The sequence below is a fragment of the Mirounga leonina genome, unplaced genomic scaffold (genome assembly GCF_011800145.1).
Source record: "Mirounga leonina isolate KUSES-001 unplaced genomic scaffold, KU_Mleo_1.0 Mir_99, whole genome shotgun sequence".
NCBI lineage: Eukaryota > Metazoa > Chordata > Mammalia > Carnivora > Phocidae > Mirounga > Mirounga leonina.
Window position 1 is genome coordinate 6490685 of NW_023270971.1, and position 27042 is coordinate 6517726.

The following is a 27042-nucleotide window of genomic DNA, read 5'->3' on the forward strand; positions in this document are numbered from 1 at the left end:
GTTCTAAGCAGGCAGTTTATAGTGATAAATACCTACATTAAGAAGCAAAGATCTCAAACAACCAACTTTACACCTCAAAGACATAGAAAAAGAAGAAAAGATTAAGCCAAAAATTAGCAGAAGAAAGGAAATAATGGAGTCAGAGCAGAAACAAATGAAATAGAGAGCAGAGAAACAATAGAAAAGATCAACAAAACTAAAAGCTGGTTTTCTGAAAAGCAAAATTAACACACCATTAGTCACACTAAGAAAAAAGGAGAGAAGACTCAAGTACAATTAGAAATGAAAGAGGAGACAACTGATAACACAGAAATACTACAGAGCATAATGTCACTTAGAACAATTATGCCAACAAATTGCATAACCAAGAAGTAAATTCCTAGAAACATACAACATATGAGACTGAACCATTCATAGAAAATCTTAACAGACCAATAATGAGTAAGAGACTGAATCAGTAATCAAAAACATCTCAACAAAGAAAAGCCCAGGATCAGATAGTTTCACTGGTGAATTCCACCAAATATTTAAAGAATTAACAACAATCCTACTTAAACTCGTCAAAAAAACTGAAGAAGGGAACACTCCCAAACTCATTTTACAAGGCCAGCATTACTCTGACACGAAAGCCAGATAAGGGCACTACAAGAAAAGCCCAACATTTTTGATGAATATAAATGCAAAATTCTCAACAAAATATAAGCACACAGAATTCAACAGCACATTTAAAGGGTCATACACCATGATCATGTGATTTATACCTGGGATGCAAGGATGTTTTAACATATACAAATTGATAGAGGTAATCACCACATTAACAGAATAAAGGATAAAAAAATCATCTCAACATTTTGCAGAAAAATTATTTGTCAAAAATTCAACATCCTTTCATGATAAAAATTCTCAATAAATGAGTCACAGAAAGAATGTTCTTCCACATAATGAAGGCAACATATGGCATGCTCAGAGCTAACATCATAATCAGTGGTGAAGAAAGCTTTTCCTCTAATATCAGGAACAATGCAAGGATGTCCATTCTTGCCACTTCTATTCAACATAGTACTGGAAATACACGTTTTCTAGACATGATGTATTTTTCATGCCACTGTAACTGATACCTTTAAATTTTCATTTTATATCTATTGCATAAACTTTATTTTTAAAAACTTTATATACAGAAACATTGCTACTTTCTATTTCTAATAATTAACCTATACATTTTCATCTTCTATGCATATAATTTTATCAATAAATAATGTTTTATTGCTTTCTAATCAATTACACCAATTTTTTCTTGCCTGATTTTCCTGATTAGGTCTTTCAATGCAATGTTGAATAAAACTGGTGAGAATGGGCATTATCTTTTTTCCAGACTTTAGAGGGATAATTTTCTATACACCAATAAGTATTAAATTTTGCTATATTTTATGGTAATATATAGTACATATTATGTCATGATCAGATCAGTGAGGTTTCCTGGAAGGTAAAAAGGCAAAATGGAAGGCCCATGAGAAGATAAGAACTCTTGAGTCTTTATTTTCCTTACATATTTCTGTAAGTGTTATTATATTATCATTTCCTTCTCACATTTCTGTATGTTCCTGAGATCCTGATTTTCCCATGCTTCCATAAGGGCCAGGTAGGCGTTGGTGGTATAGTGGTTAGCATAGCTGCCTTCCATAAGGGCCAGGTAGGGCCAATTTCCATCAAGACCTCTCAAAACAGATCACTCCATGGTACATGCCTGAAGGTTTTATTTCCCGGATCCAAATGGCCAATTATAGCCAGTATCAATAACTGTTTACAATGACACAAAGAATTTTCTCACACACATTTGCATATCTTTATGAGGTACGCTATGTCCTCTGCAGAGGTTCCCATACAGAGTCTTACTTCTCAGAGTAAACACTGGGGCCCTGCAGAGAAATGGTCAGCTAAGCAGGACATATGAAGGAATCAAGTAGGAACTTTCTGGCAGAAACCATATTTAGCCACACAGGTCACTATATCCCTGCTACATATGACTTCTCCCCATCAAGATGCTTTCCTAAAGATTCTTACAGAGAAGAGTTGGGCCCACAACGAAGAATACAGAAACATTTTAGAGATAGCAGGTGGGATTCATACCTGCCCATGTAGGCTATCCCAGGCATGTCTTCCACATTCCCTATGGATTTTCCTCTGAGGGCCACTCAATTCTCAGGAAAAAGAACTGGTGCTTTTGGGAAAGGGTAAAACAGGATCTGTGATGGTATCATACACGGTCTTTATGTGCAAGCACCACAACGTACATGTATTTGCAAAATAAAAAGTGAGGTCTCCATAACGTATGAATTAGGCCACCAGACACAAGGCAGTGTTAATGGAAAAAAGATAGAAAAGGAATTCAGGAGAATCAGAAACACAGTGTCTGGAATGCAAATCAAGTTTAAAGGTGTACATCTGGGTATTAGCAACCTCCTTCAAAAGAACAGAAAGGGAAGATAAAGGGGATAAATATGAGCTAAAAACATGTCTCTGCCAGAATTTTATATATAGATCAGGGAACAGATACTGTGGATGAAAAAAGGCTACACAATCGGTGAGTTACACAAGTTACACAATCGGTGAGTACTGGAATAAGCATTAAAACCCATGGCCATCTATGTCTTTTCATCACACCAAGTTCCTAAAGGGGAGGAGTAAAAGAAAGAAAATAGCAAGAAGTGTCAATTCCAAGATCCTGGGTCCATCCACTGACACAGATCAACTTATATTCTTGAAATAAAACAAAGATACCCCATTTATTGGACCTCATCAACCCATCTTTCCATCTATCTACAAGAATAATTTTACAGATACCCTTAGGAGTAACAATCAAATCCTTCCCCCAGGCACCGTTTCTAGGTCATGGCATCTTTTGACTCAAGCTTTCTTCATGTCCTCTACAGGGAATTACTGCACAGCTATAATTATGCTAAGTTAACAATAACAATATTATCACATGTCCAATTCTTTCTATGTAACATAACCATAAATACATAACTTCAAAATAAACTATATATATGTAACTTGATATATTAATTATTCAGTTCACAATCTCAAAAGTTTTACATGCCATAGTGAAAATGCCCATTATTTATGTAACTGAGATGTCTGTACTATCTGATAAAAAAATTACATCCATTAGGAAGTTTATTTCACTTGTAAAATTTTATCAGTAAAGATGCCCCCAAACTCATTGAAATTCATGGGTTTTGTGTTACTTATTAAGGCTTGAGCAGATACTGAAGACTTTTCTGTGCTTAGTCCATTCTTATGATTTTACCACTGCATGAATTCTCTGGTGTACAGTGAGTTGTGACTTTTGAATGAATGCTTTCCCACATACAGTACATTGGTAGGGTTTCTCCCCAGTATGAATTCTCCGATGTACAACAAGGTCTGACTTCTGGGAAAAGGCCTTTCCACATTCAGCACATATGTAAGGTTTCTCTCCTGTATGAATGCGCTGATGCCCTGGGAGGTGGGACTTCTGAGAGAAGGCTTTCCCACATTCACTGCATACATAAGGTTTTTCTCCTGTGTGAATTCTCTGATGTCCAATGAGATGTGACTGCTGACAGAAGGCTTTTCCGCATTCACTGCATTTATAGGGTTTCTCTCCAGTATGCGTTCTCTGATGTATGATGAGCTGTGACTTCCGGGAGAAGGTCTTCCCACATTCAGTACATTCATAAGGTTTCTCCCCAGTATGAATTATCTGATGTATAATGAGTTCTGACTTCCTGCTGAAGGCTTCTTCGCACTGAGCACATTTGTATGGTTTCTCCCCAGTGTGAATTCTTTTATGGATAATGAGGTGGGACTTCTCACAGAAGGCTTTCCCACATACAGTACATTCATATGGCTTCTCTCCAGTATGAGCTCTATGATGTATAATCAGCTGTGACTTCTGGGAGAAGGCCTTCCCACACTGATTACATTCATAAGGTTTCTCTCCAGTGTGAATTCTCTGATGTATAATGAGGGGTGATTTCTGGGAGAAGGCTTTCCCACAGTCATTACATTCATACGGTTTTTCCCCAGAATGTACTCTCTGATGTATAATGAGGGACGATTTCTGAGAGAAAGCTTTTCCACATTCAGAACATTCATAAGGTTTTTCCCCAGTGTGAGTTCTCTGATGTACAATGAGATGTGACTTCTCACTGAAGGCTTTCCCACATGCACCACAATCATATGGTTTCTCTCCAGTATGAATTCTTTGATGTATTATGAGTTGTGACTTTTTTAGAAAAGATTTTCCACATTCAATGCACAAACAGGTCTTCTCTCCACTTTCAACATTCACATATTGAATAAGAGATTGTTTATTGCTGATAATCTTTCCACACTGACTATCTTCACAGTGTTTCACTCCATTATGAATTTCTTCATGCTTAGAATAGGAAGAAATAAGTGTATTCCCACATCTAAAATGCTCACCAGTGTTTCTTTTTGCATAACCCCTGTAACAACTGAATAAGTTTATATTCGGTTCCAAGCTCTTTTCAAATGAGTCACGTGTATACCGTCCTTGTCCTGAAGCATCTAGGTCTGTGTAGTCATGAAACATTTTTCCTAATGCCTTATATGAATAGCCTGATTCTTCAACAACTGTTTTGTTTTTGATGGCCATGACTTGCCTGAGAAGTCTGTCTTCATTTTCCTGATCTCTCTCCAGCTGGTCATCATCCTGCCATACCTTAAAAATGGAGTACAATGAATGATCTCTTGTTACACCTTCCAATATCTCCTTATGGAAGGAAACACCTTCAAGTATGTCCAATTGAGGATTTTCAAGTCTAGTCTCCCTCTCTGAAAGAATAAAAAAAAATCAAACAGATAAAAAGATTTAGTAGAGGACAAAAGAGGTTAAAAACAAATGGATGATACATGATGGTCCAGGAGACAGAGAATTGGGAGGGCAACGGGCCATTTGAAACGTGTAAATTTATCACATGAGTACCTAAAGATGGACTTTACTTCCAACAGTGGTGGCATGAGGTAGTTGAAGAATTCTCCTCCCCAAAAAACAAGTACAAAAATAAAATGATTAAAAAGCAAAAACTAATTTAGGGCACTGAAAAACTACCAATGGGAGGTAATAAGCTGAAAAATGCTTACTCACCCAAAACTTCTACTTCATTAGGTAAGAATGGGGAGCTTGTGGCATTCTTTCCTAAGGTTTTCCCATCTCCCACCCCTAGTTATGGGCATTAAAACACTAATCCACAGGATACAACTTAATGCTGTTAGTAAAGCAGCTAAAAACTTAATGGGAATTTGGAAGCAAAAGAGTCATAGAAAGGTTGAGATGATAAACTCTCCCTATACTCCCACCTCACCACTAAAATATTTGTGCAAAGATATCCTAGAGAGCCTAGCAGTGATTGAAAGTTTGGAGAGTCTTGCAAATTTGCTATACTTTTAAAGTGTTCTGACACATACACGACTCAGGCAGCAAAGAGTGAAAGCCACACTGGCTTCTGATGTCTACTACAACCTCTGTCCAAATCACTAGCTCACCTCTACTTTATCCAGGTGAAGGGGAGTCTCTTAGAGAGCCAGACTTAAACAAACAAACAAAAACCAGAGACATCAGCAATGACACTCTATGGGAGAGATAGATGTCACAGTATAAGCCCAAGCAAATTAAATGCCTCTAAGACAGAAAAGAAACGCTTGGAAGATCAGAAGAATCCAGACTACAACATATCATCTATAATGTAGAATTTTCAACCAAAAATTACTAGACATATAAAGAAACAGAAAACTGTGACCTAAACTAAGGAATAAAATCAGTTAATAGAAAGTAGCTCTACGTGGGTACAAATGCTGTATTTTGTAAACAAAGATTCCCAAAGAAGCTATTATAAACATATTAACTCAAAGGAAAAGACTGCTAGGCAATGAGTGCATAAATATGTAATTTTAAAAGAGAAAAAAGTATATAAAGGAACTAGTTTGACTATATGGAGACAGAAAGAGGAAATCTTGAGTATTAGAACTTTTTTGTATCATGATTGTGGTAGTAGTTAACTTACTCTATGCTTAACATTAATTTTGTGTAAGTAAGGGGCGCCTGGGTGGCTCAGTTGGTTAAGCGACTGCCTTCGGCTCAGGTCATGATCCTGGAGTCCCGGGATCGATTCCTGCATCGGGCTCCCTGCTCAGCAGGGAGTCTGCTTCTCCCTCTGACCCTCCTCCCTCTCATGCTGTCTCTCATTCTCTCTCTCGCAAATAAATAAAATCTTAAAAAAAAAAACAACATTAATTTTGTGTAAGTTAAAACATAAATGAACCAAATGGAAAGTCTAAGGCTAAAATTAAAATTTCACCAGATGGGCTTATTAGATTTGAGAAAGCAGAAAGCAAGATCAGAATCAGTAAATTTGAGATATCACTAAAAATTAACTAACCCAAAGAACAAAAAGAAAAAAGGATTATAAAAAAATAAACAAAAATTCAGAGATCTGTGGTGTAATAATAGGCATTCCATCCAGTACATGTGTAACTGGAGTGGTAGAAACAGGGGAGAGAAAAAGGCAAAAAAAAGAAAAAAGAAAAAAGAAAAGAAAAATGTCTTTAAAATCACCCTATTTGGTGAGAAATGTTAATTTACATATCCAAGAAACTCCATAAAGTACAGGCAGGATACCTGGATAACTAGCCACATCAAAATCAAACTGCTGAGAAATGGAGAGAAAAAACTTAAAAGCAGTAAGAAAAAAAAATGACACATCATGCATAGGAGAAGCATAGTACTGCCAGCTGAGTTTCAACACAAAAACGCTGAGGCCAGGAAACACTGGAATGACATATTCAAAATACTAAAAGAAAGCAACCTGTCAACCAAGAATTCTATATCCAGTGAAACTCCTTTAAACATGGCAAAATAAAAGCATTTGCGGATAAACAAAAATATTTGCTAGCAGAACTGATTTACAAAATATACAAAAGAAAATCTCTCTGTCTGACAAAATAGTACCAGAAGATAACTTAAATCCAAAGGACACTAACAATTTTTTTAAGTGTGTAGGTAAATATAAGGAATTTAAATATGTCTGCCTTTTCTCTTTTTCTTTTCTGTAAAAAGCTTTTTAAAGCACAAATAAAGAAGAAAAGATGACGGAGGAGTAGGGGACCCTATTTCAACTGGTCCGGAATTGAGCTGGATATCTACCAGACCACTCTGAGCACCCATGAAATCAGCCTGAGATGTAAGAAGATCTGGATCTCTACAAATAGAATATTGCAGGAGGTTGGTTTTGAGGGACCAAGTGGGGAGCCATGATTCCACGGGCAGATATTGGAGGATAAATGGCAGTGGGAGGGAGCCTGTCCGTGGGGATCCTACACCACCGGTGAGCAACAGCCTCGCGCACTGGGGACGGGGCACAGACTTGCAGACTGGTAGTGGCGGGGAAAGGACTTTAGGGCAGCCCCCAGGGCGGAAACCTGGAGCGGCAGGGTCACATGCGTGCGAACTGGGAGCAGCTGGCAGTTTTAGAAGCACAAAGGGCAGAGACGTGCCCCAACCTGGAGGCAGGACTGGGAGCACAGAGGAGGGGCGCACAACCCAGGACGCTGCAGTTTATAGCAGCACGGACAGAAACGGAGACAGTGTGGCCTGGAGAGCTCACTGAAGAACAGACTGCGATCTCTCTGCTCTGAGGCAGAGGGCTGGAAATGGTCTCTTCTGCTCTGACTCTCAGAAGAGACGCAGAAAGCTGCCAGGGAAAGCCACCAGAGAACAAAAGCCCCCCAAAAATGATTCCCACTGAGCCCAACCCTGGCCACAGAGGGGCAGGGCAACTCTGCCCTAACAGGGTTGCCTGACTAACAGCATGGCAGGACCCTCCCCCAGAAGACAGGCTGGGAAAACAAGAGGCCAGCAACCCTAAGGTACCTATAAAACAGGTGCATCTTGCTTAGGTTGTGGTCAATAATTTGGACTCTATACATTCCCTCAACCACCCATCAACAGAATGACAAGGAGGAGGAACCCCCAAAATAGAAAATATGTAGAAGTCATAGAAAATATGACTTATGCCACAGATTTACAAATGGATGCAGATATAACCAAGATGTCTGAGATGGAATTCAGGCTAGCAATTGTGAAGACAATAGCTACAACGGTGAATTCAATTAATGACAACATAGAGTCTCTAAGGGCAGAAATGAAAGCTGAATTGGCAGAACTTAAAAATGCTATCAATGAGATCCAATCCAATCTAGATAATCTAACAGCTAGGGTAAGTGAGGCAGAAGAATGAATAAGCGACCTGGAAGACAATTTAACAGATAATAAGGGAAAAGAGGAGGCCAGGGAAAAACAACTCAGAATCCCTGAAAATAGAATCAGAGAAATAAGTGACACCATGCATGAAGTGTTCCAATGTCAGAATAATTGGAATTCCGGAGGGAGTGGAGAGAGAGAGAGAGGACTAGAAGATGTATTTGAGCAAATCGTAGCTGAGAACTTCCCTAATCTGGGGAATGAAAGAAACATTCGCGTCCTAGAGGCAGAGAGGACCCGTCCCAAGATCAGGAAAACAGGCCAACACCCTGGCATGTAATAGTAAAACTCGCAAATCTTAGAACCAAGGAAACCATCTTAAGGGCAGTTAGGGGGAAGAGATTCCTTACATACAGAGGGAGGAACATCATATAATGTCAGACCTATCCACAGAGACCTGGCAAGCCAGAAAGGCCTGGCAAGACATATTCAGGGTACTAAACGAGAAGAACATGCAGCCAAGAATACTTTATCTGGCAAGGCTGTCATTTAGAATGGATGGAGAGATGCAGAGCTTCCAAGACTGGCAGAAACTGAAAGAATATGTGACCACTAAGCCGGCCCTGCAAGAAATATTAAGCGGGGTTCTATAAAAGGAGAAGGACCCCAAGAGTGATCTACAACAGAAATTTACAGGGACAATCTATAAAAACAATGTCTTCACAGGCAACATGATGACAATTCATTCATATCTTTCAATAATCACTCTCAACGTGAACGGCCTAAATGCTCCCATAAAACGGCACAGGGTTGCAGACTGGATAAAAAGACAGGACCCATCCATATGCTGTCTACAAGAGACTCATTTTGAACCTAAAGATACATCCAGACTGAAAGTGAAGGGATGGAGATCCATCTTCCATGCCAGCGGACCTCAAAAGAAAGCTGGGGTAGCAATCCTTATATCAGACAAATTAGATTTTAAACTAAAGTCTGTAGTTAGAGACACAGAAGGACACTATATCATTCTTAAAGGGTCTATCCAACAAGAAGATCTAACAATTGTAAATATCTATGCCCCCAACATGGGAGCAGCCATCTACATAAGCCAACTGTTAACCAAAATAAAGAGTCATATTGATAACAATATGTTAATTGTAGGAGACCTCAATACTCCACTCTCAGCAATGGACAGATCATCTAAGCAGAAAATCAACAAGGAAACAAGAGCTTTGAATGATACACTGGACCAGATGGACCTCATAGATATATACAGAACATTCCACCCTAAAACAACAGAATACTCATTCTTCTCGAGCACACATGGAACTTTCTCCAGAATAGACCACATACTGGGTCACAAATCAGGTCTCAACCGATTCCAAAAGATTGAGATTATTTCCCGCATATTCTCAGACCACAATGTTTTAAAACTGGAACTCAATCATAAGAAAAAATTTGGCAGAAATTCAAACACTTGGAAGCTAAAGACCACCCTGCTCAAGAATGTTTGGGTCAACCAGGAAATCAAAGAAGAACTTAAACAATTCATGGAAATCAATGAGAACAAAAACACATTGGTCCAAAACCTATGGGATACTGCAAAGGCGGTCCTAAGGGGGAAATACAGAGCCATCCAAGCCTCACTCAAAAAAAATAGAAAAATCCCAAATTCACCAACTAACTCTACACCTTAAAGAACTAGAGAAAAAGCAACAAACGATGCCTAAGCCATGCATTAGAAGAGAAATAATTAAGATTAGACCAGAGATCAATGAATTAGAAACCAGAAACACAGTAGATCAGATCAACGAAACTAGAAGTTGGTTCTCTGAAAGAATTAATAAGATCGATAAACCACTGACCAGCTATCCAAAAGAAAAGAGAAAGGACCCAAATTAATTAAATTATGAATGAAAAGGGAGAGATCACGACTAACACCAAGGAAATAGAAACAATTATTAGAAATTATTGGGGCGCCTGGGTGGCTCAGTTGGTTAAGCAAATGCCTTCGGCTCAGGTCATGATCCTGGAGTCCCTGGATCGAGTCCCGCGTCCGGCTCCCTGCTCGGCAGGGAGTCTGCTTCTCCCTCTGACCCTCCCGACCCTCCCCCCTCTCATGTGCTCTCTCTCAAATAAATAAATAAAAAATCTTTGGAAAAAAAAAAAAGAAATTATTATCAACAACTATATGCCAAAAAACTGAGCAATCTGGATGAAATGGATGCCTTCCTGGAAACCTATAAGCTGCCAAGACTGAAACAGGAAGAAATTGACAACCTGAATAGGCCAATAACCAGTAACAAGACTGAAGCAGTGATCAAAAACCTCCCAAAAAACAAGAGTCCAGGGCCTGATGAATTCCCTGGGGAATTCTACCAAACATTCAAAGAAGAAGTAATACCTATGCTCCTGAAGCTGTTTCAAAAAACAGAAACAGAAGGAAAACTTCCAAACTCATTCTATGAGGCCAGCATTACCCTAATCTCCAAATCAGGCAAAGACCCCATCAAAAAGGAGAATTTCAGACCGATATCCCTGATGAATATGGATTCCAAAATCCTCAACAAAATCCTAGCTAATAGGATCCAACAATACATTAAAAGGATCATCCACCACGACCAAGTGGGATTTATCCCCGGGATGCAATGGTGGTTCAACATTCGCAAATCAATCAATGTGATAGAACACGTTAATAAAAGGAGGGAGAAGAACCATATGGTCCTCTCAATTGATGCAGAAAAGCATTTGACAAAATACAACATCCTTTCCTGATTAAAACTCTTCAGAGCATAGGGATAGAGGGAACATTCCTCAAGTTCATAAAATCCATCTATGAAAAACCCACAGCGAATATCATCCTCAATGGGGAAAAGCTGAGAGCCTCTCCCTTAAGATCAGGAACACGTCAAGGATGCCCACTCTTACCACTATTGTTCAACATAGTACTAGAAGTCCTAGCAACAGCAATCAGACAACAAAAAGAAATAAAAGGTATTCAAATTGGCAAAGAAGAAGTTAAACTCTTTCTTTTCGCAGATGACATGAAACTTTATGTGGAAAACCCAAAAGACTCCACCCCAAATTACTAGAACTCATCCAGCAATTCAGTAATGTGGCAGGATACAAAATCAATGCACAGAAATCAGTTGCTTTCTTATACACTAACAACGCAACTGTAGAAAGAGAAATTAGAGGAACGATTCCATTTACAATAGTACCAAAAACCATAAGATACCTTGGAATAAACCTAACCAAAGAGGTGAAGGATCTATACTCTAGGAACTACAGAACACTCATGAAAGAAATTGAAGAAGACAGAAAAAGATGGAAAAATATTCCATCCTCATGGATCAAAAGAATAAACATTGTTAAAATGTCTATGCTACCCAGAGCAATCTATACCTTCAATGCCATCCCGATCAAAATTCCAATGACATTTTTCAAAGTGCTGGAACAAACAATCCTAAAATTTGTATGGAATCAGAAAAGACCCCGAATCGCCAAGGAAATGTTGAAAAAGAAAAACAAAGCTTGGAGGCATCACGTTGCCCGATTTTAAGCTATATTACAAAGCGGTGATCACCAAGACAGCATGGTACTGGCACAAAAACAGACATATAGACCAATGGAACAGAATAGAGAACCCAGATATGGACCCTCAACTCTGTGGTCAAATAACCTTTGACAAAGCAGGAAAAAACATGCAATGGAAAAAAGACAGTCTCTTCAATAAATGGTGCTGGGAAAATTGAACAGCCACATGCAGAAGAATGAAACTCGGCCATTCTCTAACACCATTCACAAAGATAAACTCAAAGTGGATGAAAGACCTCAATGTGAAACAGGAATCCATCAAAATCCTAGAGGAGAACATAGGCAGTAATCTCTTTGACATCAGCCACAGCAAATTCTTTCAAGATACATCTCCAAAGGCTAGTAAAACAAAGACAGAAATGAACTTTTGGGACTTCATCAAGATAAAAAGCTTCTGCACAGCAAAGGAAACAGTCAACAAAACAAAGAGGCAACCCACAGAATGGGAGAAGATATTTGCAAATGACACTACAGATAAAGGGCTGGTATCCAAGATCTATAAAGAACTTCTCAAACTGAACACCCCAAAAAACAAATAATCAAGTCAAAAAATGGGCAGAAGACATGAAAAGACACTTCTCTGAAGAAGACATTCAAATGGCTAACAGAAACATGAAAAAATGTTCATCATCATTGGCCATCAGGGAAATTCAAATCAAAACCACATTAAGATACCACCTTACACCAGTTAGAATGGCAAAAATGGACAGGGAAAGAAACAACAAATGTTGGAGAGGTTGTGGAGAAAGGGGAACCCTCTTGCACTGCTGGTGGGAATGCAAGTTGGTGCATGCACTTTGGAAAACAGTGTGGAAGTGCCTCAAAAATTTAAAAATAGAGCTACCCTATGACCCAGCAATTGCACTCCTGGATATTTACCCCAAAGACACAGATGTAGTGAAAAGAAGGGCCATATGCACCCAATGTTCATAGCAGCAATGTCCGCAATAGCCAAACTGTGGAAAGAGCCGAGATGCCCTTCACCAGATGAATGGATAAAGAAGATGTGGTCCATATATCCAATGGAATATTACTCAGCCATCAGAAAGGATGAATACCCTACTTTTACACCAACATGGATGGGACTGGAGGAGATTATGCTAAGTAAAATAAGTCAAGCAGAGAAAGTCAATTATCATATGGTTTCACTTATTTGTGGAACATAAGGAATAGCATGGAGGACATTAGGAGAAGGAAGGGAAAAATGAAGGGGGGGGAATCGGAGGGAGAGATGAACCATGAGAGACTATGGACTCTGAGAAACACACAGGGTTTTGGGGGTGGGGTGGGGGGATGGGTTAGCCTGGTGATGGGTATTAAGGAGGGCACGTACTGCATGGAGCACTGGGTGTTATACGAAAACAATGGATTGTGGAACACCATATCAAAAACTAATGATGTACTGTATGGTGACTAACATAACATAATAAAATTAAAAAAACAATAAAGCAAAAATAACACATTGTCAAATTTATCACAAACGTAAGTGTAACACACATGATTAAAAGAACAAAGCAGCACAGGATAGTCAGGGAGAGTAGAAAATGGAACTATGCTAGCACAAAATTTCTATGTTTTGCCAGAAAAATAAAGCAGTATTAATGTGCATTAGGTTATAAGAAGCTAAATATCATACTGTAATCCCCACAGCAATATCACACACATAGAGAGACAGAACTAAGAAGAAAAATTCAACAAGGAAATTAAGATGGTATGCTAAAAAAAGTTCTTTCAACATAAAAGACAGGAAAAGAAAAAGGACCTAAAGAGAGATTAAGCAAATAGAAAACAAATAGCAAAATGGCAAAAATAAATCAAAACAAATCAATAATTACATTAACTGGGAATGGAATAATACTCCAATCAGAAACTGTCAGACTAGATAAAACAGTAAGAATCAACTATACATTGTCTATAAGAAATTCACTTTAAATTCAAAGACAAATATGCTGAAAATAAAAGGATGGGGGAAAAATCATGCAAACTGTAAGCACAAGAGGGGTGAAGTAGCTATATTAATATTAGATAATATAGACTTCAAGATAACAAATACTATTAGAAACAGAGAAGTATATTTCAAAATTGTGAAAGGAGAATTGTAAGAAGATACAACAATTATAAATGTATCTGTGCCTAACCACAGATGCCCACAACACACAAACCAAAACTAACAAAAATGAAAGGAAAAACAAATTAGTAATTATGTCCAGAAATTTCAACATCCCTCTCACAAAGATTTCTAAAACAAGTAGACAAAAAAAAAAAAAAAATCAGTAAGTATCAACGAACCTGACCTAACATCTATAGATACCCCACAACAACAGAACACACATTTCAAGAACACGTGAATCAAACATCAGAATAGACTACATATTGGGCTTCAAAACAAGCTGCAATAATTTTATGAGGACAGAAATTATACAGAATATATTCTACAACCATAATGAAATTAGAAATAAATAACAATAAGATCTTGAAAATTCCCGCAAATATTTGGAAAACAACATATGTGTAAATAACCTGTATGTTAAAAAGTCCAATAATAGAAAATAAGTTGAATTGAATGAAAATGAAAACAATATGTCAAAATTTGAAACAAAGTCAAAGCAGTACTTAAGAGGACAAATTATATATAGGTAGTCCTCATTTTGAGTAATTTTGATATGCATGAATTTCAGTTAGCACAGTTTAGTACATAACACCAGTCTGGCAACAACACAGTTAACATTTTAATTACCACAGTATACTATTTGTGACTAATAGCATAAAGTACAAATTTCACTGCCAGCACTTAAAGTCCACAAATCACTATGCAAATAACAGATACACATCATGATCTGTACCCAATCATTTCCCTTACTTCAAAGTCTGTCACTGAGTTTTAACTGCACATCTGTTATCCAATATATATACAGAGTGCAAAGTGTATAGGTGTGTTTCCTCCTTGTCTCCCATTGATAAACCCACATGGCATTTTACAAAAATGGACAGCCGGAAGAGGGAAGTGGCCTGCAAAGATGAAAATGCAGCAAAGAAACAACACTAACAACATTGGATGTGGTTTGAAGATAGCTTTGGCATTGCCACTATTCATGACACTTTAGGTAGATAGCCAGAAGAACTCAGTGAAGGCAAAACTTACTGACAAAAATTCTTGGGTCATGATGAAAAGAATAAATATATTACAGAGAAAACGACCCTGACGAAAAATCCTCACAGTATCTTGGACATATTTCACAACACTGAAAACACAAAGGGTAAAATGTTGGTAGCTGATTCAACCTTAGAAAAGAGTTTGATAGGGGCGCCTGGGTGGCTCAGTCGTTAAGCATCTGCCTTCGGCTCAGGTCATGGTCCCAGGGTCCTGGGATCGAGCCCCATATCAGGCTCCCTGCTTGGCAGGAAGCCTGCTTCTCCCTCTCTCACTCCCCCTGCTTGTGTTCCTGCTCTCGCTATCTCTCTCTCTGTCAAATAAATAAATAAAATCTTAAAAAAAAAAAAAAGAGTTTGATAATTCAGAAAGACATAGAAAACAGGCTCACTTCCTATCGTAAGTTATACAATGATAAGAAGGTAGACACTGCTCAAACTATATAGGATTGTTGAAAAAAAAACCCACATTTTCAATGCTGTCAATGTTTTTACTTGCAAGGTAGTAAATATTCATTTTGCTATATTTTCATTTTTCTATAGAGCTATAACCAACGGTGAGATGGTTTTTTAATGTTTTCACAAAAAAGTTTAAAGGTCACAAAACAACTGTAATTTTTTTCCATTGATTATGAAGATTACTTTGCAAAGTTCTGACTTCTTTGGTAATTTTTATGGTCCCTTACTACCATACAAGATGAGAATCACCTGTATGTAAATGCTCATGTTAGAAAACAAAACAGGTCTAGGGGCGCCTGAGTGGCTCAGTTGGTTAAGCGACTGCCTTCGGCTCAGGTCATGATCCTGGAGTCCCAGGATCGAGTCCCGCATCGGGCTCCCTGCTTGGCAGGGAGTCTGCTTCTCTCTCTGACCCTCCTCCCTCTCATGCTCTCTGTCTCTCATTCTCTCTCTCTCAAATAAATAAATAAAATCTTTAAAAAATTAAAAAAAAAAACAGGTCTCAAATTAATAATCTGAGCTTCCACCTTAAGAAGCTAGAAAAAGAACAAATTAAACCCCAAATAAGTGGAAGACAGGAAAAGTAAAGATCAGAGTGGAAGTCAATGAAATAGAAAATGAACAAACAATAGAGAAAAATCAATGAAATAAGAAACTGATTATTTGAAAAAAACTAATAAAATTAATATGTTTTAGGTAACAATGAGAAAAAAGAGAGCTGGCATAAAGTAGCAATATCAGCATGAAGGACAGAATACCTCTAGACTAGACCCTACAGACATAAAAGAACAATAGAGGATTATCATGAAACATTTTATACCAATGAATTTGACAACTTGAATGACATAAAAAAAATTGCTTTAAAGACACAATTACCAGAACTGACTCAAGACAAAAGATAACTTGAATAGATTCACATCAAGGAAAGAAACTTATAGGGGTGCCTGGGTGGCTCAGTTGTTAAGCATCTGCCTTCAGCTCAGGTCATGATCCCAGGGTCCTGGGACTGAGCCCCGCATTGGGCTCCCTGCTCTGCAGGAAGCCTGTTTCTCCGTCTCCCACCCCCTGTTCCCTCTCTCGCTGTGTCTCTCTCTGTCAAATAAATAAATAAAATCTTTAAAAAAAAAGGAAGAAACTTATAAATAAAAATCTTCCCACAAAAAAAGTCCAGACCTGGACTGGTAAATTCTTATCACTGTAATAAACCGCAACCATGAGTATAACAGCTTCTCTAAGTTTGTGAGCTCTTCTAGAAAATCAGCAAACCAGGGGCGCCTGGGTGGCTCAGTCAGTTAAGCATCTGCCTTTGGCTCAGGTCATGAACCCAGGGTCCTGGGATCGAGCCCTGCATCGGGCTCCCTGCTCCGCAGGAAGCCTGCTTCTCCCTCTCCCACTCCCCCCGCTTGTGTTCCTTCTCTCACTGTGTCATTCTCTGTCAAATAAATAAATAACATCTTTAAAAAAAAAGAAAGAAAGAAAATCATCAAACCTAAGGGTGATCTTCCAGACCCATCCAATACAAGTAGCAAACCAAATCCAGCAATATATAAAAAGAATTATACACCATCACCAAGCGGAACTTGTCCCAGAATGTAAGGTTGGTTTACTATCCAATAACAAATTAACTGAAATTCCATAATATAGCATATAAACAGACCATCTCAGTAAATGCAGAAAATGCATTTGTCAAATTCCAGCACATTTTCATGATAAAAACACGAACAAAATTGAAATAGAAAAGAAATTCCTCAACCTGACAAAGGGCATGACAACTTACAGCTAACATACTTAACACTGAAAGACTGGACTTTTCCCCATAAGATCAGGAATAAGACAAGGATGTCCACTCACCATTCTATTCAATATTGTACTGGAGGTTCTAGCCAGGGTACTTAGGCAGGAAAAAGAAAAAAAAAAAAAAAAAGCATCCAATTGAATTTCTCAATTTATAGAGGACAAAACCATTTATACAGAAAATCCTAAAAAATCAACTGAAGAATGATTAGAACTAATAAATGAGTTTATTAGTAAGTCTGCAGAATACCAGACTAATATACAAAAATCAATCATATTTCCATACACTTGCAATGGACAATCCAAAAATGAAATTAATGAAACAACTGCATATACAATAGCATCAGGTAGAATAAAATACTAAGAAATAAATTTAACAATTATAAAACTTACACTCTGAAAACTATTTCAAAAAAAATTAATCTAAATGAAAGGGAAAAATTACATGTTCATTGGAAGATTTAATATTATTAAGACAGCAATACTCCTCAAATTGATTGGCAAATTCAACAAATCCCTGTCAGAATCTAAGGATATTTATTTGTAGAGATAGATACGCTTATTCCAAAATTCATTCCTGAAGAGCCAATGTTTCCAATCTTGGAAAAGAAAAACAATGTTGGAAGAATGACATTTCCCAATTTCAAAACTTACTACAAGCAACAATAGTCCAGAGATTGGCATAGAGACAAATATACAGATAGAAAGAATAGTACAGTTAGAAATAAACCCTTTCATGTAAGACTAATTGATTTTTGGCAAGGGCATCAAGACCATTTGATGGGAAAAGAATAATCACTTCAATAAATGGTGGTGCAACAAATTCATTCTATGACGCCAGCATTACCCTGATTCTAAAACCAGATAAAGACACCACACAAAAAAAGAGAACTATAGGCCAGTATCTCTGATGAACACAGACGTGAAAATCCTCAGCAAAATATTAGCAAACTGAATCCAACAATACATTAAAACAATCACTCACCATGATCAAGCGGGATTCATTCCCAGGATGCAAGGGTGGTTCAATATTTGCAAAAAAAATCAACTGGTATGTTCCATCAATAAGAAAAAGGATAAAGCCAAGTGATTATTTCAATAGCGCAGAAAAAGCATTTGACAAAGTCTAACATATATTCATGATAAAAACCCTCAACAAAGTAGGTTTAGAGGGAACATACCTCAACATAATAAAGTCCATACATGAAAAACCAGAGCTAACATCATACTCAATGGGGGAAAACTGAGAGCTTTTCCCCTAAGGTCAGGAACAAGACAAGGATATCCACTTTTATTCAACATAGTACTGGAAGTCCTAGCCACAGCAATCTGACAAAAAGAAATAAAAGGCATCCAAATTGGTAAGGAAGAAGTAAGACCTGCACTATTTGCAGATGACATGATACTATATATAGAAAACCCTAAAGATTCCACCAAAAAACTGTTGGAACTGATATATGAATTCAATAAGGTCACAGGATACAACATCAATGTACAGAAATTCACTGCATTTCTATACATTAATAATGAAGCAGCTAAAAAAAATTAAGAAAACAACCCCATTTACAACTGTACCAAAAATAATAAAATATCTAGGAATAAACTTAACCAAAGAGGTGAAAGACCTATATTCTGAAACCTATAAAACACTGATAAAAGAAACTAAAGATAACACAAAGACATTCCATGCTCATTGATTAGAAGAACAAATGTTGTTAAAATGTCTATACTACCCAAAGCAATCCACACATTTAAGGCAATCCCTATCAAAATGCCAACAGCATTTTTCACAGAACTAAAACAAACAATCCTAAAATTTGTATGTAACCACAAAAGATCCAAAATAGCCAAAGAAATCTTGAAAAAGAAAAACAAAACTGGAGGCATCACAATTCCAGACTTCAAGTTATATTACAAAACTGTAGTAATCGAAAGAGTATGGTACTGGCACAAAAACAGACGAGTGGATCTTAAAAACTGAATAGAGAATCCAGATATAAACCCACAATTCTATAGCCAATTAATCTTCAACAAAGGAGACAAGAATATGAAATGGGAAAACTGCACAGACACATGCAAAAGAATGAAAATGGACCACTTTCTTACACAAAAATAAACTCCAAATGGATTAAGGACCTAAATATAAGACCTGAAACCATAAAAATCCTAGAAGAGAGTACAGGCAGTAATTTCTCTGATACCAGCTGTAAAAACACATTTTTAGATGTGTCTCCTGAGGCAAGGGAAACAAAAAACAAAAATAAACTACTGGGACTGCATCAAAATAAAAAGCTTCTGCACAGAAAAGAAAACAACTACCAAAACTAAAAGACAACCTACGGAATGGGAGGAGATATTTGCAAATGATATATCCGGTAAAGGGTTAGTATCCAAACTATATTAAAAAAACTTATACAACTCAATACCCCAAAATCAAATAATCCAATTAAAAATGGGCAGAAGACATGAACAGACATATCACCAAAGAAGACATCCAGATGGCCAAGAGACACCGGAAAACATGCTCAACATCACTCATCATCAGGGAAATGCAAATCTAAACCACAATGAGATATCACCTCACACCTGTCAGGAAATCAAAAGCTCAGGAAACAACAAGTGTTGGTGAGGATGTGGAGAAAAAGAACATCTGTGCATGTTGGTGGGAATGCAAACTGGTGCAGCCACAGTGGAAGACGTTATGGGGGTTCCTCAAAAAATTAAAAATGGAACTACCCTATGATCCAGTAATCACATTACTGGGTATTTACCCAAGGAATACAAAAATACTAATTGAAAGGGATACATGCACCCCTACGTTTACTGCAGCATCATTTACAATAGTCAAATTATGGAAGTGTCCATCAACAGATGTATGTATAAAGAAGATGTGGTATATATATACACAATGGAATATTATTCAGCCATAAGAAAGACTAAAATCTTGCCATTTGCAACAACATGTATGGATCTAGAGAGAATAATACTAAATGAAATAAGCCAGTCAGAGAAATACCATTTGATTTCACTCCTATGTAGAATTTAGGAAACTAAACAAACAAAGGAAAAAACAAACAAAAAAAGAGAAACCAAAAAACAGACTTAACTATAGAGAACAAACAACTATGGAGGTTTACCAGAGGGGAGTGGGTGAGGGGACGGGTAAAACAGATGAAGGGGATTAAGAGTACACTTATCTTGATGAGCACTGAGTAATACAAGGAATTGCTGAATTGCTATATTGTACACCTGAAACTAATACAACACTGTATTTGACTACATAGGTATTAAAATAAATAAGCATAAACAAAAATACATGTCATAATCAAAATAAAAATAAATAAATGAATAAATAAGTAAATAAATAAATGGTGCTGGAACACATGGATTGCCACATGCAAAAGAATGAAGTTGGACCCTTAACTTCACACCATGTGCAAAAATTAACTCAAAATGGATCAAAGACCCAAATGTAAGAGCATTAACAGTATAAAACTTTTAGGAAAAAAAACTTGGGGTAAATCTTCATGACCTTGGATTTGGCAATAGATTCTTGGATATACCAACAGCACAAGTAACAAAAGAAAAATAGAAAAACTGGACTTCATCAAAATTACAAAATCTGGTGCTTCAAAGGCTACTATCAAGAGAGTGAAAAGACAACCCGCAGGATATAAGTATCTGCAAATCATATGTCTGGTTAAGAGACCTACATCAAACAAGAACTCTAGGAGCTTCCAGGTTGGTGAACACATGGAGGTGTGCCGGGAGAGTGGTGCACCTGGAGAGGCCGTGAAGCTCTGTGCCCTTTCCCCATGCCCTGCCCTATGTATCTCCTCCAGCTGGATATTCCTGGGTTATATCCTTTTAGAGTAAACTGGCAATCTAGGTAAAGCACAGAAGAGCCATGTGAGTCCTCCAGATTTCTCTTCCCCTGTATCAGTGACAAGCTGGACTGCAGATAGTGTTAACTTCACTCAATTTGATCTCCTGAGGTACCATGTGGAGCATGCCCCCTGCTGAACTGTGTTGGATATGCAACATGTAAAGAAAACAAACATTGTTGGGCGCCTGGGTGGCTCAGACGGTTAAGCGTCTGCTTTCGGCTTAGGTCCAGATCCCAGGGTCCTGGGATCAAGTCCCGCATCCGGCTCCCTGCTCAGCAGGGAGCCTGCTTCTCCCTCTGCCTCTCTCTCTCTCTCTCCCTGTCTCTCATGAATAAATAAATAAAATCTTAAAAAAAAAAAAGAAAAGAAAACAAACATTGTTGTGTTAAAGCACTGGCATTTAGAGGTTAATTTGTAATATAGTGTTATCCAGCCTGTCCTAATTAATAATAAAATTAGTACCAGTGAACAAAAGAACTCTATAAAAAACACCTTACCTATACAAAGAACTTTACATAAAAGTTCCATATAACTTCTGTATAAGAATTTTATCTCTATAAAGAATTCTTACAATTCAATAATAAAAAGACAACTCAAAATAGACAAATGATCTCAACAAATTATTTTCCGAAGAAGATACATAATGGCCAACAAGCAGATGAAAATATGCTAAACATAGTCATTAGGGACCATTTTAGTTAAACACAAAATTCCTATATGACCCAGCAATTCCACTCCTAGGTACATACCAAAGAAAAAATAAAACATAGGTCTTACACAAAAACTTGTATATGAATGTTTATAGTAGCATTATTCATGTTGCGAAAAAGTGGAAACAAGCCAAATACTGATGAATGGACAGCCAATGTAGTATATCCATACAATGTAATATTATTCAGCCAAAAAGAATCGAAGGACTGATACACGTTATAAGGTGGATGGCCCTCAAAAACAGTGTGCTAACCGAAAGAAGCCAGTCACAAAAGGCCTCATGTTATATGATTTCGTTTAAATAAAAGATCAAGAGTAGGCAAATCAATAGAGAGTGAAAGCAGATTAGTGGTTGCTTAGGGCTGGGAGATGAGTAACAGGGGTGTGATAGCTAAAGGGTACAGGATTTCTTTCGTAGGTGATAAAAATGTTTTAAAATTGACTGTGGGAATCGTTATACATATCTGTGAATACACTATAAAAAAACCACTGAATTGTTAACTTTGAATGGGTGAATTGTAAAGCATGTGAGTTATACCTCGAAGTTGTTTAAATACAATAATACCAGAATATTTCAGAGTATAGGTACAGTATGCACTTTACTGTCCATAGTCACACTGTGTATTCATGCTTATATCCCATTATTCCCCAAAAAATGTATTTTATGAAGGCAAGCCTAGCAAATTTCTGCAGAAAAGGCATAATGATTCCTAACTCCAAAAATCTGTACACATCCATTGCTAGAGCTTGCCTTCACCCTCCTCCTGCCTAACCCACACTTCAAATATACTTCAGAGTAGCTGGTTCATGCTTGGAAAAAACACCTTCTTAAGTTATGCCACGTCTCTTTAGACTGTAATTTTCAGTGAACTCCTAAAACATTAACTATATTGGTTGTGCAATTTTATACAGCCATGAACTTTGATGCCTTGTCTTTCCATGTACAACCTATGGTTCTGAAAAGCATCTGACTTTTATTGCCTTTGAATTTCTTCTAGAAAGGCACTAAAAATATGATTCTGAATCATATCTACCAAGATATGAGTGAATCAGTATGAAATTTTTCTTCTCTTCATGCTCACTATTACCTAATTAACAAGTTGTTGAATACTTACTACATGTTCAGCACAGGAGCAAGAAGGAATAGGAGCTGCCAATCTGGGTGGAAGCATAAATCTCAGCCACCAGCCAATTAAAAACAAAAACAAAGAAACTGAGATTTCACTTCCCTTGGCTCCCACCTGCCAGATTTTTACCGGGACAGATCCAATTTGATATGTCTCTCTTTATGATCCATGGTTCTTCTCCCTGTTCCAACTTGGAGATGACATCTGGTTTGGACACTGGATGCCCTATTATAGAGAAATCAGAGAGGAATTGGGTTGACTACACTGAAGAAAAAAGAAAGGCACCTGGGTGGCTCAGTCGGTCAAGTGTCTGACTCTTGATCTCAGCTCAGCTCTTGATCTCGGGGTCGTGAGTCAAGCCCTACTTAAAAAAAAAGGGGGGTGCTATTTTAGGAGCCCCACAATAAAGCTGTCCAGCTGACCTTCTGCTGGAGAGAGAAAAGAGAGCACAAAGTCAGTCATTACATATGTCAGGAACCCACCCAACTTGATCAAAGGAGAAGAGAGAGGCACTGGATTGGAAGATGTTGTGATATGGGGGGAAGCCATCCTTACCCAATGAGACCAGGTGGCTGAAGTTCTCCAGCATCACATCTCTGTACAGGGTCCTCTGAGCAGGGTCCAGTTGCTGCCACTCCTCCTTGGTGAAAGCTATGGCCACATCCTCAAATGACAATGGACCCTATAACAGCATGCTCCTGTTCAATCTGAAGTGATCAGTCTTATTTTTACCACAGCATGCCAAACCATATGCCCAGTTCTACATCATGCCTATTCAGAAAAATGATGTAAAATTCTGTCTTTAGCAAAAAGAGTCAAACACATCAAAAGAACAGAAGAGCAAAAGAGACTTAATCACAAATGGGAATTCAATAAAGGCAGCATTTCAAATAAATGAATTATTCAACAAACGGTTTTGGGAAAACTGGATAGTCAATCAGTTAAATAATAAAGTTGAGACTTTATGTTTTAAAAACAAGAGAATCAATAATTTCCAGATGGAGAAAAATCTAAGCATCACAAATTATTAATACTGGTTATCCCAGGAGAAAGGGAATGTTAGGGTCCCTTTCACTTTATAATTTTTATTTTATTTTTTATGTTTTTTAAAACGTTTAAAATAATTCAGGCCAGGACAAAAAATAGTAAAATGATTTTATAAATTGAAAAAAATGGACCCAAAACTGGCATTCAGTTGGGGAGTTGCCTCACAAACTCTGAGACCATAGCAAAGGCTATGGAGAATCAGAGACCCCTGTGCTCCCAAGTGTTTGCCACTGAATTTTAAGTAAAGAACTGCCTATCTGAGAGAAATAATTACTTTGGAGACAAACAGATACTCATCACTCCATCTTATCTAGGTTTTATCTCTGGATAAACTATACTTTAGTTCCCCAAAGAATAATGCTTATGGAGTTCAGCTCTAACATTATGCTAACTACCTTCTAAAAAAAAATATTTAAAGACACAACCACAAAAAATCTGACACATTTATGCAGAAGTATAGGTCAGGATATCATCTATAGAAGATCACCCAAAATGAATTTCTTTTTGTCCTAATGTCAAGAAATATTTTCATTGAAAATTCAGTTGATTTCTATTTGTGGAGAATGCCAAATTATGTATATGATGTCCTCTACCTCCCCCCTGTGGCTGCTAGAAAAGATCGAACAAATTTGCGCTTTATTTTTTTTTCAAATTTGCGCTTTAATTTACACACTCACATAAAGTAAATATAATGTACATTATATTTATATAAAATTTACATAACAAATATATATATGAACTATAATAGTTGTTTTATATGGCTTAAAACCACATAATCTACATATTACATAGCAACTCGTCTCCAAGTCTTTGTTCTCTCTACATTTTCCCTAATTCTAATTTCTAGCTTTCTGCACTTTTCCATTTGATTATATGGAAACCAAGTACAAAATAAGCAAGCAACTCACGTGAGACTTGGTCATTTTCTGCTTCTCTTCCAAAAGAGCAGAAGTCTGAGGAATCAGGACTGAAAGACAGACTAAATCTCCAGGAGCCATTTACCAGTCTAGAAACAACCACCAAGAGGAAAACAGGCCACCCTGTAGAAGGTCATTTGATCCTTATAGAAGGGTCTGTAAGTACCACGTGAAAAAAGTCCTCTTGTGACTATATAATCACATAGAACTTGTACAAGGTGTATTTTTAATTGGATGAATGCAGATATTTCTGTTGATATACGAACACCTTATTGTTCCCTTTTGAACCAGCAATTCTATTTGTAATTCTATCTGTAAGACTCTATCATAAGACAATAATTATGTATACATATATATGTAAGATTTAACTGCAGATGAAGCAGTTCCCTGACAAAAAGAATAGGAATGACCAAGTAGAAAATCGAGAATGCACCCATATTCCCTAGACATAAGCAGCTGGCAAAATCCTAATAGCTCTTTTATATTTTCCCCTAACTCAGCAAATTCTCTTGCCAAGTCAATATTCATAAATTAAAACTGTTGATTTTGTTAATTTTAACATGTTTTTTGTTTGTTTGTATTGCTGATATTCAATAGTGCAATTGTCTATATAAAAATATAGAGTGTCATGTTAGAACCATTGATAAACAGGAATATACTACAATGCGTAAAGATACATACCTGGTAAATTCTTCTCAGTCCCAGGATGGGTCACGCAGAGAAGCCTGCACTCAGTCACAGAAATGAGTACTCCCATGAAAGGTAGACTGTTTCCTATGGGGTTATCCCAGGCTTTGTCAAATTAAACCTGGAAGGAAACAATCGAATAGGCATGCTCCTCTCTGGACACCGAGCTCTGAAACAAGTAAAAAGCAGGTGTTTAATAAATGTTTGCTGAACAGGATGTAGAACAATTTCAGTAAAGAGGAAGACGGGGGACTGAAATCACACCTCACATTAAGAAGAAGGAAAGAAAAAAAAAAAAAAGCAGCCCTCACATTTCAGAGCTGCCCTGGCACTCAAATTCTCCTATTTAACATAATTACATAGAACATCAACATCAGACAAGGCCACTCTGTGACCATGACAGAATAAGACAAAAACAGGACCTGTCTGAAATCATGTCTGAACACAGACAAAACATCAACATTGTCCAATCCACAAAACACCCCCTCTCTGAGTTAACATGAGCGACTGCGACTTCCTTACCTATTACAGCTTTAGCTTCAGGGTAGTCTCCTCACTCTAGATTTATTGAAATCCCCCATCACTGAATTACCCCACTTCCTCACAACATCCAATTCAGAGCAAGGTCCACCCCCTTAGGCCCGCCTCAAAATCACCTAACACAAGGAGAAATCCTGTAAGTTCTAACACCCTCTTACTAGAAGCCCTCACTTTCCCCATGGTGTGCATGTTCCCAACTAGATGCTACAGCCATATACCCAACTTATTCAACTCAGGGTGTTCCTGGTGGTCTTTGGCTAGAGAGAATTGACAATAATAATGTTATTCGTCAGATTTGTTTGGTCTTACGTTCAAAGGATGTTTTCTTCTGTGAGGACGTGAGTGATGGAGGGAGATGGAGGTTTGAGAAAACATTTGAGGAGGGGCTTCAACTTGGGGGCGGCCTCTGACCTGCAGAAATTGTAAAGTGAGGCCTTTCCCACTAAACTAGAGCTCACCTTTATCAGTCCCTGGCTGCATTAAAACCCCCCTACAAATCACTGAATCACCAGGTGCAGAAATCACAAATCCCAAAAGAGCACCTCCACAGAACCCCGATCACACGACTGGCCATACAGGTCCACAAATCACTGGCCACACGGATGCTCCAACAGCGCACAGACCTGCCATCCCTGACCCACAGATCATACAGCTCTCCCTACTACTGACCCCTGTACGTACCCAACATTCATCCCACAGACTTCCCATCAGTCTTCATAGACCTCCAATTACTGACCCTCGCAGACCCCCGCCCCAATATCAATGCCAGACTTCCTCATGACTTAACCCATAAATTCCCCTTCTGACCCCCAGCTCGATTATCAGGTCCCGAAACGTCCGTCCCAGCATAACCCCCGACAGCT

At 37.8% G+C, this 27042-nt stretch overlaps 1 protein-coding gene across 2 annotated transcripts; it reads right to left on the minus strand.

Moving 5' to 3' along the window:
- Nucleotides 1-1730: 1730 nt before the first annotated feature.
- On the minus strand, nucleotides 1731-25684 carry LOC118006729 (zinc finger protein 300-like). 2 transcript variants are annotated; one of them, XM_034999483.1, is made up of 5 exons: nucleotides 25634-25684; nucleotides 24944-25041; nucleotides 23544-23670; nucleotides 23103-23213; nucleotides 1731-4839 (listed from the first exon to the last, which is right to left on the minus strand). In XM_034999483.1, exons 2-5 carry the CDS (start codon nucleotides 25031-25033, stop codon nucleotides 3296-3298), a joined length of 1872 nt encoding a protein of 623 aa, XP_034855374.1. In that variant the 5' UTR covers nucleotides 25034-25041; nucleotides 25634-25684; the 3' UTR covers nucleotides 1731-3295. The 2 variants fall into 2 exon arrangements, with proteins under 2 accessions (XP_034855374.1, XP_034855375.1); XM_034999484.1 differs by lacking the exon at nucleotides 25634-25684 and having other exon boundaries at nucleotides 23118-23213; nucleotides 24944-25215.
- Nucleotides 25685-27042: the final 1358 nt, after the last annotated feature.

Coding starts and splice junctions, on each gene's coding strand:
- LOC118006729 (XM_034999483.1), bottom strand. CDS start 25,033: ATGGCTCCTGGAGATTTAGTCTGTCTTTCAGTCCTGATTCCTCAGACT. Junction 23,671..24,943: donor AGAAAATGACCAAGTCTCAC/GTGAGTTGCTTG, acceptor ATGCTGTTATAG/GGTCCATTGTCATTTGAGGA. Junction 23,214..23,543: donor CAGCCACCTGGTCTCATTGG/GTAAGGATGGCT, acceptor TCTCTATAATAG/GGCATCCAGTGTCCAAACCA.